Source organism: Lithobates pipiens, unplaced genomic scaffold, assembly GCF_037356315.1.
Source record: "Lithobates pipiens isolate NorthernLeopardFrog02 unplaced genomic scaffold, aLitPip1_a1.2 Scaffold_30, whole genome shotgun sequence".
In the NCBI taxonomy this organism is placed as follows: domain Eukaryota; kingdom Metazoa; phylum Chordata; class Amphibia; order Anura; family Ranidae; genus Lithobates; species Lithobates pipiens.
Genome location: NW_027507791.1, coordinates 57,804,110 through 57,820,329, shown reverse-complemented (window position 1 = coordinate 57,820,329; position 16,220 = coordinate 57,804,110). Strand labels below are relative to the sequence as shown.

General features: G+C 41.8%; 1 protein-coding gene across 2 annotated transcripts in view; it reads left to right on the top strand.

Annotated features, from left to right (window-relative positions):
- Positions 1–13,581, top strand: part of LOC143942880 (uncharacterized) — a 64,600-nt gene extending 51,019 nt beyond the window's left edge. Inside the window, exons 15-18 of one of the 2 annotated variants that reach the window (XM_077464286.1) lie at positions 634–750; positions 5,219–5,314; positions 7,000–8,097; positions 9,631–13,581. In XM_077464286.1, the coding sequence (XP_077320412.1) occupies positions 634–750; positions 5,219–5,314; positions 7,000–8,075 (1,289 nt within the window). In that variant the 3' untranslated portion in view covers positions 8,076–8,097; positions 9,631–13,581. Of the gene's footprint in view, positions 1–633; positions 751–5,218; positions 5,315–6,999; positions 8,098–9,630 lie in introns of those variants that run through there. The other variant, XR_013264854.1, reaches the window with a different exon arrangement.
- The last annotated feature ends 2,639 nt before the right edge of the window (positions 13,582–16,220 follow it).

Sequence of the window (16,220 nt, the reverse complement as noted above, 5' to 3'; positions counted from 1 at the left end):
TCAGTGCTGAATATTAGTGCCTCTATCAGTGCCCATCATTGCTGCATATTAGTGCCTCCTCATCTGTGCCGCCTATCTGTCCCCATCAGTGTCGCCTATCTGTCCCCATCAGTGCCGCCTATTAGTGCCTCCTTATCGCTGCTGCCCATCAGTGCTGCATATTGGTGCCTCCTCATCAGTGTCGCCTATCGGTCCCCATCAGTACCACCTATCAGTGCTGAATATTAGTGCCTCCTCATCAGTGTCCATCAGTACTGCATATTAGTGCCTCCTCAGTGCCCATCAGTGAAGGAAAAAAATTACTTATTTACAAAATTTCATCACAGAAATAAAAACTTTTTTTTTTTTTTTTTCAAAATTTTCTGTCTTTTTTTCTTTCATTTGCTTATCAAAAAGAATAAGACAGTGGTGATTAAATACCACCAAAAGAAAGGTCTATCTGTCTCAAAACCAGAACAAAAATTTTGTTTAGATGCAGTGATGCCTGACGGCGTAATTGTCATTGAAAGCGTGAGAACGCTGAAAGCTGTAAAGTGGCCTGGGCAGAAAGGGGGGTTTATAAGTGCCCAGTATCAAAGTGGTAAATACTTAAATATTTTTTTAACTTTTTTTTTCTTTTTTTTTTTTCCCCAGCTCCTCCAGTTCAAAGTTCAAAACCCGTGCTTCCTGTCATTGATTCCAACAATACAGGCCTGGTTAACAAGCCAATCCCACTGATGTCCCTTGTGGTTGACCCCATCCCCCCTCCAGGTAGCACTTCAGGACTTTTTTTCATTTATGTATTGATTGATCGCTTTTATTGTTGCCCATCTTGCTCTCCCCAGTGATAGAATGTATTTATCAACATAAAATGTATAAACCCTAACATTTAAAAAATTATTTTCTCCCTATTGGTCTATTACATATATTGATGCCATATGTAGCATACTGTTTACTAGACGTGCGTTTCGTTATTTTTTATTTTTTTTTTGGATGAAAATTTCATTTTCGGAGATTTGGATGTATATTAAACTCCAAATGGACACAGTCAACTAATCTGAGCAAAAAAAGTTATATCGAAATAAACCGATTGCATTTGTTTCATTCAGATGGTGTTGCATGAAGTGATAGTAGTAGTTCGGGCCCCTTCTGTCCGTGTCCCTAAGTCCGCTAGAGATTTTGCAGCCGTGGGGGCAGCTCGGCACATGCTCAGTTTCTAGAGCGTTTCTATGCTGAGCATTTCTTCCCTATCCCTTTTGAGCATCCCATGTGACTATAGAATCACACATGTGGGCGTATACACATGACAGCCCACTCCCCTCCCTCCATCCTCCATGCCCACTAACCAGCTAAACACAATGGGGGCGGGATATTACATGTCGCTTGATGGAGGCTTCACCTCCCTCTTATTCTAAGGCACAGGGTGGAGGGGCATGACACAGCAAAATGGTAAAGATTTGATTTCAAATATATATTTATTTGTATGATGATTTAAAACACTTTATTCATAGTTTTCATAGTTAGTAAGGTTGAATAAAGACACCAGTCCATCCAGTTCAACCTGAGTGAGTGTCTACAATTGTCCCTATCCCTGTACATTGCGCACTCACATCGGTCCCTACCCTCAAGGAGCCCACAATCCAAGGTCCCCATTCATATACTAGGGCCAATTTTGGACAGAAGCCAATTAACCTACCTGCATGTCTTTGGATTGTGGGAGGAAAGCGGAGTACCCGGAGGAAACCCACGCAGGCACAGGGAGAACATGCAAACTCCAGGCAGGTAGTGTCGTGGTTGGGATTCGAACCAGCGACCCTTCTTACTGCTAGGTGAGAGCACTTTGTTATTGTGAACATGTGACCAGCAGCAGAGGGCTAGAAGCTCCTCCTGTTTATTTCCCTGCAGACAGGCTGGGAAAGGGTGGGGTCATGTGACAGCTGTATATCAATTAGGAAAAAAGTTTTTTTTTTTTTTTTTTTTTTTAAATAATTACAGTGCCTTATCCACATACATAAATAGAAGAGACAATATAAATTATACAGTGTGTGTATGTGTTTTAGTATCACTTCGGAATGCACACGACGCCAGTCGATTTATTGTCCAATCAGATCATGCCTTTCTCTTGGTGTGTTGGATTATCGTTTGAAAAATATTAAATCCTTCCAATTTGATATTATATCAAATCTTCTGGGAAAAAAATGCAGAATTTTTTTTGCGAATCCACCCAGGACCAACGAATATACAAAACAAATTCCGAAAAACGAATCGGGTCAGCATAAAAAAAATATGAAAAAATGATCATCTTTTCAATGAACGGAAGTATCCGAAAAACTAAACGAAAATTTCCCAGCGTGCACATGTCTACTATTTATATCTGTTCTGTAATTTAAAAAAAAATATATTTGTTAGGACTGGATAATATTAATATTTAGTAATTAATCTTAATATTTAGTGCCCGTTCACACCACACAAATGTCCTCCAGATCCGTCTTGGATGCGTTTTCTATTGTGCTTTTTTTTAATGCTTTTTACTGAATTGCAGTACAATTCTGTGCAGAAAAAAAGCTGTAATTTTTTTTTTTTTTTTTTACTGGAACGCACTGCGCTGGTGTGAACTATGCCATTGGAACTCGTATAACCTACTTTTCATGCTTTTTTGATGCAGAAAACAAAAAAAACTGCATGTGGTGTGAACGAGCCCTAAAGATAGGGTCAGTGTGTCCTGTAGTTCACAGAAGTAGAAATAACAGGGGGTTGGTAACACTGCTTGAGATAAGACTACAGAGAGCACAGGAAGGTAAAAGGTCACTATTTCTGGCAGGACCAACCATTTTTTTAAAAAAAATTTTAAACTTATTGAACAGATATCACAAAACGCTTTCATTGGTGAATTGAAAGTGAATGTAAAGTTGGTGCGTGCTATGAATATATAATAAAATAGCAACATTGACTATATACTGAATGTTGATGTAAATTTTTTTTAAAAATATGATAATTATGAGATTCCATATTCTTATCCCATTTCAAAAGTATTCTGGGCAGTTGATATATTATCAGCACCGCAACCTCAATTGAAAGATTTATTTGAAAAGAGTAGATTTGGGCCTTTAGAGGTGCTCAGAAACACAATCTCATATTCTGTTCAAATGTTTCAAAATAAAAATTAGTGTTTTGTATGAATGTGATCTTCTTGTCCTTATTTTATGCAGTGGTGTAATTATGGATAGTCTCAACATGTTTCACCCAATGGGGCTTCCTCAGGGGAACACAACTGCTGAAACTTTAGTACCTAGGATTTTTATGACCTTTACTGTAAATCTTACTGTAAGTGTTACTGTGAAACTTTTGTACTGTAAAATCTTTACTGTACTTGGAATCTTATATGACTACAGGAGGTAGAACAGTATTTACAGTAAAACAGAGGTACAACAGGACTGGAAGAAATAATATCAGGAAACAAAGTACCTGGTGGTGCCCATACAACGAGAGTAATTTTCCAGAGCCACATGGACAGCCCAGTTATATACATGGAGTCTGTCTCCAAATATTTTTGAAGCTGATTATTTAATCTGCTTCTGGTTGTATGGGCACCCTTGGGTATTCTTTTTCCTGATATTAGATCTTCCGGTCCTGTTGTACCTCCTGTGCTCATATAAGATTCCACTGCTTGACACCAAATCTGAATTATTACCTTTTTTCCTAAATAAGAGACATTAAAAATCCCAGGTACTAAAGTTTCAGCGGTTGTTTTACCAATGAAGAAGCCCCATCGGGCGAAACATGTTGGGACTATCAATAATTACACCACCGCATAAATGAGGATAACAAGACCATATTCATTCCCAATACAATTTTTTACTATGAAATATTTTAATCATGTAATCCAATAAACCATTGTTCCATTTTAACAGTATATGAGATTTGGTTTCTGAGCACCTCTAAAGTCCCAAATCTAGTCTCTTCCGATAATGTTTTTATCCCAGATCATATGATTGCTCAGGTTCCCTAATCTGAGGTGGTGGTCTTTGGGGGCCAGAGAGAGACCATACCGCTCGGAAATTTGCACAAGCACCACAAATCCCTGGAGCTCTTTAGCTCCATGGTGAGTTGGGAAGCTTCTGAAAGTGTTGGGCAGAGTTGTAAGAATGCAAGACATCCCCAGTAAGGCCGCGTACACACGGGCGGACTGTTCGCCCAACTTTGTCCGCTGAACAGTGTTTGCGCGGACAGTCCGCTCGTGTGTGGGCTTTCAGCGGACAGTTTCAGCGGACAGTTGGACGGACAAGGTTTTTCGGAAATTCCGAAAAACTGTCCGCTGAAACCTTGTTTCAGCGAACAGCCCGCTCGTGTGTAGGCTTGTTCGTCAAACAAAGTTGCGCGCATGCTCAGAAAGGATTTTCACGCCGAAAGCTATAATGCAGTGTATAGGACGTTGTATTTTCCGTCCCGTCGTACGTGCCGTTCACGTCATCGCGCACGGTTTCAGCAAACTGTTCGTTCGTCGTGTGTGGGCACGTCGGACTGTTTGCTGAAACTGTTGGACGGACAAAGTTGGGCGAACAGTCCGCGCGTGTGTACGCGGCCTAACTCTTGCCTATGGCAGTGTGCTGGTTGTGAAGGAAGGGCCGGGCAGGTGATGTGTCAACAGAAATCTGACCACAGGGTACAGACACGACACCCTGTCTCTCTAACCAGGAAGAAAAGACGCGAAGGGGGTGAGCTATTTAAACTAGAGCATGGTAGTCAATCGGCTTCTAACTTCAGCTTGTTCAATTAGGCTTTGGCAATAAAACCTGAAAGCTGATTGGTTTCTATGCAGAGCAGCACAGATTTTGCACTATGCAGTTTTAGTAAATCAACACCTCAAACTGACCACGCTATGACGGAGCTGCTTCCATGGCTAGTGTGGTCACAATGAAAAAGAATGGGGATATCTCCAAAGGGGACCGGCAGGATCGCCAGTTTTTTTTTTGTTTTTTCAATTTTACAGATAGAAATTACTTTCATATGTATACAGCTTAGTCGGGCACAAAGGAAAGCAGTCCCCAACTTTTAAATTTAGGATTACATATGCTTTAACAGATCAAAAGTACCAAATATGAGACTTTCATTGTTGGGATTTACATACACTTTACCTCCCTTGAGCTCTGCAGAGTGTCTTGCCGCAACTTTAACATAATTAAAAATCGATTGTATTTATAATTATAATTTTTCTTTAATTCATTTTCCTTTTGTTTAGGACCTGCCAAACGGCTGCCGCATTCTCCCAGCTCTCCAAGGGGGGCAGTAACTGAACAGAGACCACCCACTATGCCAACTATGAAAAAGCTTTCAGGTACACTCGTTTCTACTATTAGGGGACAGATTGTTGTAGCTTTGCATCATCTTTAACCACTTTCCTATCAGCCACTGTGTGTGTGTGTGTGTGTGTATATGTGTGTGTGTGTGTGTATATATATATATATATATATATATATATATAATTTATATAATCTCTAGATAGATATCCGCCCACTCCTCAATATCATCATCATCAGACCTCAGCTTCCACTCGTACGCTGACGACACGCAACTTTACTTTCGTATCACTCAACAAAAAGACCATCATCAGCAATTAGAAAAATGCCTCGCTCTGATAGAAGACTGGATGACCACTAACTCCCTCAAACTCAACGAATCAAAAACACAGCTTCTCATCCTCCACGCAAACCATAAGTCCCGAACCAAGATCCCCTTGGACACCCCCCACCATTTTTGGACAGACCTTCATCCCAAAGACCAAGGCAAAGAGTCTCGGGGTCATCTTTGACTCGCAAATGTCTATGGATGCCCAAATAGGAGCAGTAGTCAGTGGCTCTCACCATCTGCTCCGCCAGCTACGTAGACTAATCCCGTTCATCCCACAGTAGGACAAAGCAGTGGTAGTTAGAACAGTCATTAATTCACAGCTTTGATTACGCAAACTCCCTTTAGTTAAGATTACCCCCATATCAACTTGCGCGCTTACAACTTATCCAAAACACGGCGGAAAGGCTTATAACAGGGAAAAAACCCTGAGAATTAATCTCCCCTACCCTGAGGAGCCTACACTGGCTAACCGTAAAGAATCGAATCGCATTCAAGACCCTCTGCCTCACCCACAAATGCGTGCATGGAGACGCTCCTCAATACCTATTTGAGAAAATAAAACACTACACACCCAACCACAGTCTTTGATCCTCTAACCAAAACCTCCTCCTCGTTCCCAAATCTCGGTACAAATCTAAGGTGGAATGGAGATTCGCTGTCCAAGGACCACGGCTATGGAACACTTTACCAACCAACATCCGCTTGGAAGAAAACCTCCAGGTCTTCAGGAAAAAACTCAAGACCTTCCTCTTCTAGAAGCTGGACAACAAAGCTCCAAACATCGCCTTGATGCGATTCAGTTCGCTTTGAGCGCTATACAAATTATTCATAGATGGATAGATAGATAGATAGATATATATATATATATCTATATCTATCGGGATACCGTTGCGTGACGAAGGCCGCCATCTAACTGCTCCGCCACTAAACAAAGTAGCGGGGATCCCCTGATGTCACCAGGTGACCCTGCCCCTTGGGACACCATCAAACCACCACGCCTCGGTCGGTGATATCACAGGGGGCGTGGTAACCTGGTGATGTCCCCACGGGAGGCGTAACATAGGCATTTCAGTCATGTGATAACCTAATTGGCTGTCACATTGATCACATGATCAGGAGACCATCTCACCAGCTCCTGACCATCCATGATGACTGGGAGCTGTCAGTGACAGTGTGGTTGGTCCCAGTGCTGGGGTTGCTTAATTAGCTCAGTACCGAAGTTCAATGCCGGCTCTACGCTTATATGTGGCAGCTCTGTGTTTAAAGCCCACCTGTGTGCTGTTTTTAAGGGGTTAAAATCCTATATATATTGGTTTTCTTATTTTGTTGATGTTCCTGTAAACAGAAAGATACAGTAAATGCATACACTAAACACACATTTTTAAATTGCAGAACGTCCCAGCCGCTGGGAACCGGTATCCATCCAGACTTCACCTGAGATGCCTCTGGGAGAACGTTCCAATCAACCACTTCAAAGGGAAGAATTCTTCCCTTCCAGAGAATGTAGCGATGACACCAGAAACTTACCATCAAGATTCCCACCACCTGAAAGAGAAGAGTTCTTCCCTTCCAGAGAACGTAGTGATGACACCAGACACGTATCGACAAGGTTTCCACCATCTGGAAGAGAAGAATTATACCCTTCCAGAGAACGTAGTGATGACACCAGACACGTATCGACAAGGTTTCCACCATCTGAAAGAGAAGAATTATACCCTTCCAGAGAACGTGGTGATGACACCAGACACGTATCAACAAGATTTCCACCATCTGAAAGAGAAGAATTATACCCTTCCAGAGAACGTAGTGATGACACCAGACACGTATCAACAAGATTTCCACCATCTGAAAGAGAAGAATTATACCCTTCCAGAGAACGTGGTGATGACACCAGACACGTATCGACAAGATTTCCACCATCTGAAAGAGAAGAATTATACCCTTCCAGAGAACGTGGTGATGACACCAGACACGTATCAACCAGATTTCCACCATCTGAAAGAGAAGAATTATACCCTTCCAGAGAACGTAGTGATGACACCATACACGTATCGACAAGATTTCCACCATCTGAAAGAGAAGAATTGTACCCTTCCAGAGAACGTAGTGATGACACCAGACACGTATCGACAAGATTTCCACCATCTGAAAGAGAAGAATTATACCCTTCCAGAGAACGTAGTGATGACACCAGACACGTATCAACCAGATTTCCACCATCTGAAAGAGAAGACTTCTTTCCTTTAAGAGAACGTAGCGATGACACCAGAAACGTACCATCTAGATTCCCACCACCTGAAAGAGGAGAACTCTTTCCTTCAAGAGAGCGTAGTGATGACATTAGAAACTTACCATCAAGATTCCCACAATCTGAAAGAGAAGAATTCTACCCTTCCAGGGAACATAGCGATAACAAAAGAAACTTGCCATCAAGATTCCCCCCACATAGGGGCTCTGTGAAATACTGACCTCTCCATGATTTCTTCCTCGGTATGTCCCAATGCCAAACTGGCTTTATAAGTGAAAGCTGTTAATTGTATAAGTGATTTCCCCATAGGAACCAGATATCTTACTAACCTGCAGTAGTCAAGGCGAGAGAGAGATAACCAGGGAGTGAATTAGGGATTTTGTGGTTTCATTGGTTAGAAAGGGGCTATTTTGGAGATGTTGCTACTTTACTGACTGCTCTCCTTGCTGGAGGGGAAACTGCACTTGAAGACTGGCAGTGCAAGGATCACCCTGCACCTGCTACGTCCATGCCTTGATCTCGGCTTCTGCCACCTTCCTTGTTGCTTCCTAAGTATTCCTTCGTCAGAGGGAAAGGCAGCTCTGAGATGGGGAAGCAAAACCCTGCTACCAAGATTGGCTGACTCCTCACAGAGAGAGTGCAGAACAAGGCACGGTGTCAATAATTGGGGAAACAGCTGCAGGGAGACCACAGGAAATGTTGGTGTCTACTCATTTGGCCTCGGCCTGCCCTTTTTTGAGCATTGTTGCATTCCTCTTTAACAAGCCCCGAACCATTTTGCTGGCCAAAGACCAGACCACTTTTTGAAATTTGGCACTGCATTGCTTTAACTGACAATTGCACGGTCGAGCGACGTGGCTCCCAAATAAAATTGACGTACTTTTTACCCAGCAAATAGGTGGTATTTGATCACCCCTGCAGTTTTTATTTTTTGAGCTATAAACAGAAAAGAGCGACAATTTTGAAAAAAATAAAACATTCTTTTTTACATTTTGCTATAATAAATATCCCCCAAAAATATATATATAAAAAAAATTTCCCTCAGTTTAGGCCGATTAGTATTCTTCTACATATTTTTGGTAAAAAAATTGCAATAAGTGTTTTATTGATTTGGTTTACACAAAAGTTATAGAGTTTACAAAAAAGGGGATAGTTTTTATGGCATTTTTATTATTTTTTTTACTAGTAATGGCCAGCGATTGTTATTGTGACTGCGACATTATGGCGGACACATTTTTAGGACCATTGTCATTTATACAGCAATCAGTGATATACAAATGTACTGATTCCTCTGTAAATGACACTGGCAGTGAAGGGGTTAGCCACTAGGTGGCAGTGTAGGGGTTGTGTGTCCTAGGGAGTGTTTCTAACTGGGGGGGGGGGGGGGCATGGCTGTGTGTGACACGTCACTGATCCCTGCTCCCGATCACAGGGAGACGAGATCAGTGACAGTATCACTAGGCAGAACGGAGAGATGCTTGTTTACAACAGCATCTCCCTGTGAGACAATCGTGGGTATCCCCGCGGCAATCGAGTCCGCGGGACCCACGATCCGACTCACGGAGGTCCCGACCGGCGCACACGTGATGGCATGGAGCCAAATTTAAAGGGACGTACAGGTACGCCCATTTTGCCTGTCCGTGCCGTTCTGCCGACGTACATCGGCGTGCGCAGGTCAGGAAGTAGTTAAGCCAGTTAGAGGTTCTCCTGCTAAAACGGAGCTGAATAGAAAAATGGTTTCAGATACAAATGATTGTTCTTTATTTCCTATTTAGGAGGCATCACCATCATGACTACTAACCAAACCTGGGAAGAGGAAGGAACTCCGACATACACAAGACTATATGGGGAAAGCAGGAATTCTTTTTGATGTATAACATGTTTAAGTTGTAAAAGTAGCCTGTTAATTTGTGTCGTGACAGGTTTGCTTTACTGCACCTGTCCCGGGAAGAAGAGGGGGGAATATGAGGGCTGTAATTGTAAAAAAAATTTAATATGCCTGGCTGTGTCTTGCTTCAATAATACACACACTTGGACCAAGCATGCAACAACATGAGAGAAAAATCTGCCGTTTGTATATTTGTTATATTTTATTGAAAACGTATGAAAGCCAGAGTAACGGTAACGGCCAGGCACCTAGTATTTCCAAAAGGATAGGTCAGCAGTGGCAGTATGTCTGATGAACGGTTTGCTTTAACCACTTGGGGGTCTTGAATTTAAGAGAGGCATCATTTAAAAAAATATATATTTTTAGAATGCCTCTCTGACTGCCCGGTCCTTTCCCTCCACTGCTGTTAGCGGCAATTACCAGCTGTCAAAATGACAGCCCATACTTTTCTTTGTATTACACAGCGTTTGCTGCTGTCAGAATGCAGCCAATCCTGGTTTAAGGCTCCAGTCACACTTGTACGACTCCAAAATCGCAAGACTTTGGAGGGCAACTTTGACGCAATCTTGGATGGGTGCAACTTGCATGTGACTTGTCCCTCTGCAAAGTCGTACCCATCGTTGCATTGTATAACATTCAGGTGCAACTTTCATGCAACTTTTGAGGGTTAACATTGAAGTCTGTGGTCCTCAAGCTGGATGAAAGTCGGACCAAAGTAGTGCATGATAGCAAGCTAATATCCGTGCTATCCAATGATATTGACAGCCTGCATAATTTGTTTGATCAGCAAAAATAATACATAAAAGACCACACGCAGCGCTAGAGCTTGAACTACTTTGAAGTTGCACATATATGAATGGTTATCATTGGAAAACACGGGGTCATGCGACTTTGACGTCCAAGATCACATGATAAGTTGCACAAGTGTGAATGGGGTGTAAATGACACTTGCAGGTGATCTGCAAGTGCTATTACATAAATACCATACCCGTGTATTGTATATGATGATCAAAGTTGTGACCTATAATCTGCATAAAACGTAAAAAAAAAAAAACACAAGACAAAAAATATAATTTTTGAATAAAACGATTTCCTGTGTAAACTGTTTACCTTTTAATTAACTACTATTAGCCCTAATTAGCGCCTTCCTCCCCATAGATATTATTTTTTGTCTTTTTTTTCCCATTTGTTTTATTTTTCAGTGTCTCAAAAAAAAAATACAATGTTTAAAATTAGGGTAAAAAATGACTTTGCAAATTTAATTTGTCATACTGTGTATCAGAAACATTATTTTATTATCATTTTAAATGGGGCAAATTATGGAATAAAATCTTTTCTTTTACTCTTCATTTACAGTAAAACTACTTTGACACTGGTAAAAAAAAAAAAAAGTATATGTATGTATGTATGTATATATATATATATATATATATATATATATATATTTTTTTTTATGAGTTGGGTTCTTTTGGTCTATTGATTACATAAAAGAAAAGTTTTGCAAGACGGTATTGGCAGAAGAGATCCTAATTTGTCCCCAAGAAAAATTATAAATTGGAAAGGTCCCCCATGGGGTTTTTATTGCAGCAATGAATTAACAAAAAACTGAAAGTATAAATTTTATTTAGAAAAAAATCTATAAATGAGATATTTGTTTTGTCAAAACATAAGCTCTGTGGGTAAGCCTATTACATATACATGATAATAATACAGCCGTTGGTATACAAAAAAAGGCAATAGCACGATCTAAGTATGTAATCATGCTGTACATAGTGACGCGTTTCGACCTTGAGCCCGGGTTCACACCAGTGCGGTGCTAATTCCAGCTACATTTTCTCTGTGAAGAGAAAAGGCAGCTGTTCAGTGGTGCCGCTTCGTTCTCTCTGTGCATCAGCTGAGCAGGGAGAGGAGGGGGAGGCGTAGTGAGAAGGAAAGATTAAGAGGATAATGTGCTTGTAATTCGCACCGCAGTGCCCAGAAAACGCGCACGTTTTTTGTGCAATGCGCAGTGTGAATGCAACGCACATGTGTGAACAAGATACATTCATTTGAATGTATTTTAAAATGTCCTGCGAATTGGATGCGGTGTAAGCTGCATCTAATTCGCATAGGTGTGAACGGGGGCTAACAGTAGAGGTCGTCTTCAGGGGGAGAGAGCAAAAAAAACACTCTAGAAGAAGATACGATATAAGAGTAAAATGGTTTAAATACCAACAAAGTCAACAGGCAATATATATTGCTATTGACACATATGTAGGTGTTCAAGTATATTTACCTATGTGTGGCCTTATTATCATTATCCTGTATATGTAAAAGGCTTGCCTACAGAGCTCATGTTTTGACCTTTATGGAATTTTTTCTAAATTAAATTTTTTCAATTTTTTGTTGTATTCATTGCTGCAATACAAAACCCCATGGGGAACCTTTCCAATTGATACCTAACAGAGGCGTGCAGCGTATATCTCACTTCTAGTATTGTTCTCCCCTCTTAAAAAAAAAAAAAAAAAAAAACAACAATGTATATATCACGTTTGTTATCGTAAAGGCCAACCCTGGGCAAAAACGTGCAGGGTGGGTTAGAGCGGGGTGCTAAAGGGGTTCATGTTTTGACCAGAGTTGGAATTTTTCTCTCCGTCCATCCAGATCTGTGATTTGCACAGCCCCAATAGACAGCACAACTAGTTTAGTGACTTAAGTTTGTCTGCTGCAGTTAAGCAATACACCCCGCTCACCTCCCTAATCCTCCCAAGACTGTGACTGGGTAGTGAAGGAGCAGCAGCAGATCAGTGAAGTCATCTCTCTGCTCACTTGTCAGCATGTTCCTTAGCAGATAAGAATACAGGGCACCTGATTGGCTAGGAGTGTTTCTTCTCCTTTTCCCAGTAGTACTGCTGTACTGGAGATTGCAGGTGGCTGAGATTAAGTCATATTCAGGTATTGATACAAGTTGCATAAAAAATAAGTTTAATGACCCTTTTTTTTTTTTTTTTTGTGGGGTGCAATCAGGCTGCCTAAAAAGTAAAGCATGTGGCAGTGTTTTTTTTTTCTTTTAAATGTATTTTTGTTGTAGCCCGATACCACACGGCACATCTGGACTGCTGCTTTCACACAGAGCACAACGGTTTTGGATCTCCTGCACTCTGGCGCACCATGAAGGCGGGGGGGGGGGGGGTTGGATTGCTGTGCTCCTGAGAGTAGTGGTCCAGATCTCCCGACACAGGATATTCCCCTGGAGTTTAGCTTAGGGCCAGTTCACACCACATGCAGTCCAGTGCGTGTTTTTTTTTCCTGCATCAAAAACGCATAGAAGGTTGTATGGTTTTCAATGGCATAGTTCACACCAGTGCTTGCAGTTCCAATGCGTTTCAGTTCCAGAAAAAAAAAAGTAGAACATGCTGCATTTTTACTGGACTGTACTGGAATGCTGTAAAAAGCATCAAATACGCACCGGAACACACCAAAAAAAGCACTAGAACACCCATGTTCTTTACGGTTAAGGAAAAAAAAATGTATTGGAACGTATCAAAAACAAGCATGCAAAAAAGCATCTGGAGCGCATCCGGACTGCGTTTCTATGGTGTGAACTGGTCATAAAGCAGTTTTCCGTGTGAATTTTGAGGGTGCATTTAGCTGTCTCGTTGGAGTTGTCCTTTTAAGATCTTAGTTTGCAGTGCTGTAAAGTTAATCTGTACAGAAAGATAAAATGTGTTCAGAATATCTGTGGGACACTTCTGTTATTGATGTGTTTTTTTCCCCTGAGAATGTCATTGTATAGAACGTAAAACCCTCTGTCAGATCATATACAGCAGTCTTGGAATAAAAAAAATCTAAATTTAAAGGTTTGCTTAGTCTTCTTTTTTGGTTCTCATGAGTCCTTATTTGACCACTTAAGCCCCGGACCAATTTGCAGCCAAAGGACCAGACCACTTTTTGCGATTCGGCACTGCATCGCTTTAACTGACAATTGCGCGGTCGTGCGACGTGGCTCCCAAACAAAATTGGCGTCCTTTTTTTTTTCCCCCACAAATAGAGCTTTCTTTTGGTGGTATTTGATCCCCTCTGCGAGTTTTATTTTTTGTGCTATAAACAAAAATAGAGCGACAATTTCGAAAAAAAATGTAATATTTTTAACTTTTTGCTGTAATATCTCCAAAAAATATATAAAAAAACATTTTGTTTCCTCGGTTTAGGCCGATACATATTCTTCTACATATTTTTGGTAAAAAAAAAAATTGCGATTATTGATTGGTTTGCGCAAAAGTTATAGTGTTTACAAAATAGGGGATAGTTTTATAGCATTTTTATTATTTTTTTTTTTTTTGTACTAGTAATAGCGGCAATCAGCGATTTTTATTGTTATTATTTTTTTTACTAGTAATAGCGGCGATCAGCGATTTTTATTGTGACTGCGACATTATGGCGGACACATCGGACATTTTTGACACATTTTTGGGACCGTTGTCATTTATACAGCAATCAGTGCTATACAAATGCACTGATTCCTGTGTAAATGACACTGGCAGTGAAGGAGTTAACCACTAGGGGGCAGGGAGGGGTTATGTATGACGTTATGTGTTTTTTTTATTGTAGGGGTGAGTGGCCTGGCATGTGATGTCACTGATCGTCTTTCCCTATAACAGGGAACAGACGATCGGTGACAGCCACAGTAGGAAGCACGGGGAGAGGTTCGTTTACACAGACCTCTCCTCGTTCTTCAGCTCTGTGACCCGATCGCGGGACACCAGCGGCGATCGGGTCCACTGGTCCCACGGAGCTCAGGACCGGGTCAGGAGCGCGGCAGCGCTCTCCCGACCCACGGCTGGGCACTTAAAGGGTAATGTACAAGTATGTGCTTGTGCCCAGCCGTGCCATTCTGCCGACGTATATGTGCATATGGTGCATGTGGTTAACCACTTCAGAAGGTTTTACCCCCTTCATGCCCAGACCATTTTTCGATATTCGGCATTGCGCTACTTTAACTATTGCACAGTCTTGCAACACTGTACACAACTGAAATTTTATATCATTATTTTTTTCCCCACAAATAGAGGTTTATTTTTGGTTGATCACCACTGAGATTTTTTTTTTTTGCACTTTCAACAAAAAAGACCAATGTTAGAAAATAAATGTTTACTTTCTGCTATAAAACACATTCAATAAAAAATGTTTTAAAAAAAATCTAATTTCTTCCTAAATTTAGGCCAATATGTATTCTGCTAAATATTTTTTGTTAAAAAAAATCCCAATAAGTAGGGATGCACCGAAATTTCGGCCGCCGAAACATATCGGCCGAAAATGCCCTTTTCGGCAATTTGCCGAAAGGAAAAAATGGCCGATTATTGAGCCGAAAATGGGGCAGGGCTTGGGGGCGGAACTCTGCCCCGCCCATGATGGGGGGTGAATAGCGCAGGAGAGCCGTCGCCATCTGGTTGAATAGAGCGCCGGGAACATCACAGCTTTAATTTCAATAGCTGTGTGTTCCCCGTCGTGCGCCGTTACACACAGCCCCTCCCCGTTATCCGGGGAAATTTGATAGACAGATCACCTGTCCGGATTGGACGGGTGATCTGTCTATCAAAGTGCCTGGACAAGGGGGAGGGGCTGTGTGTGACGGCGCGCAACGGGGAACACACAGCTATTGAAATTAAAGCTGTGATGTTCCCGGCGCTCTATTCAACCAGACGTCTCTTCACTGCATCACTGGGGGGCATAGCTGGCTGCATCACTGGGGGGCATAGCTGGCTGCATCACTGGGGGGCATAGCTGGCTGCATCACGGGGGGGCATCACTGGGGGGCATCGCTGGCTGCATCATTGGGGGCAACACTGGCTGTACTTATCTTTTTTATCATGTCCCCAGTCTCTGACCACCTCCTGAACCATGTCCCCAGTCTCTGACCACCTCCTGTACCATGTCCCCAGTCTCTGACCACCTCCTGAACCATGTCCCCAGTCTCTGACCACCTCCTGAACCATGTCCCCAGTCTCTGACCACCTCCTGTACCATGTCCCCAGTCTCTGACCACCTCCTGTACCATGTCCGCAGTCTCTGACCATCTCCTGTACCATGTCCGCAGTCTCTGACCACCTCCTGTACCATGTCCGCAGTCTCTGACCACCTCCTGTACCGTGTCCCCAGTCTCTGACCACCTCCTGTATAAAAATATTTTTTTAAAACAGTCATTTTCGGTATCGGTGCTGTTTTGGTATCGGTTTTGGTTTTCGGCCTAGTGTATTTTTCATTTTCGGTATCGGTTTTGGCACCAAAAAACCCATTCGGTGCATCCCTACCAATAAGTGTATATTGGTTTGTGCAAGAAGTTATATCGTCTACAAACTATGGTCTGTATACTGGGATTTTCATTTTATTTTTATTTTTTTATACTAGTAATGGCTGTGATCAGCGAGTTATAGAGGGACTGCGATATTGCGGCGAACAGTCTGACACTTACAATACAGTAATCTTTGAGTGCTAAAA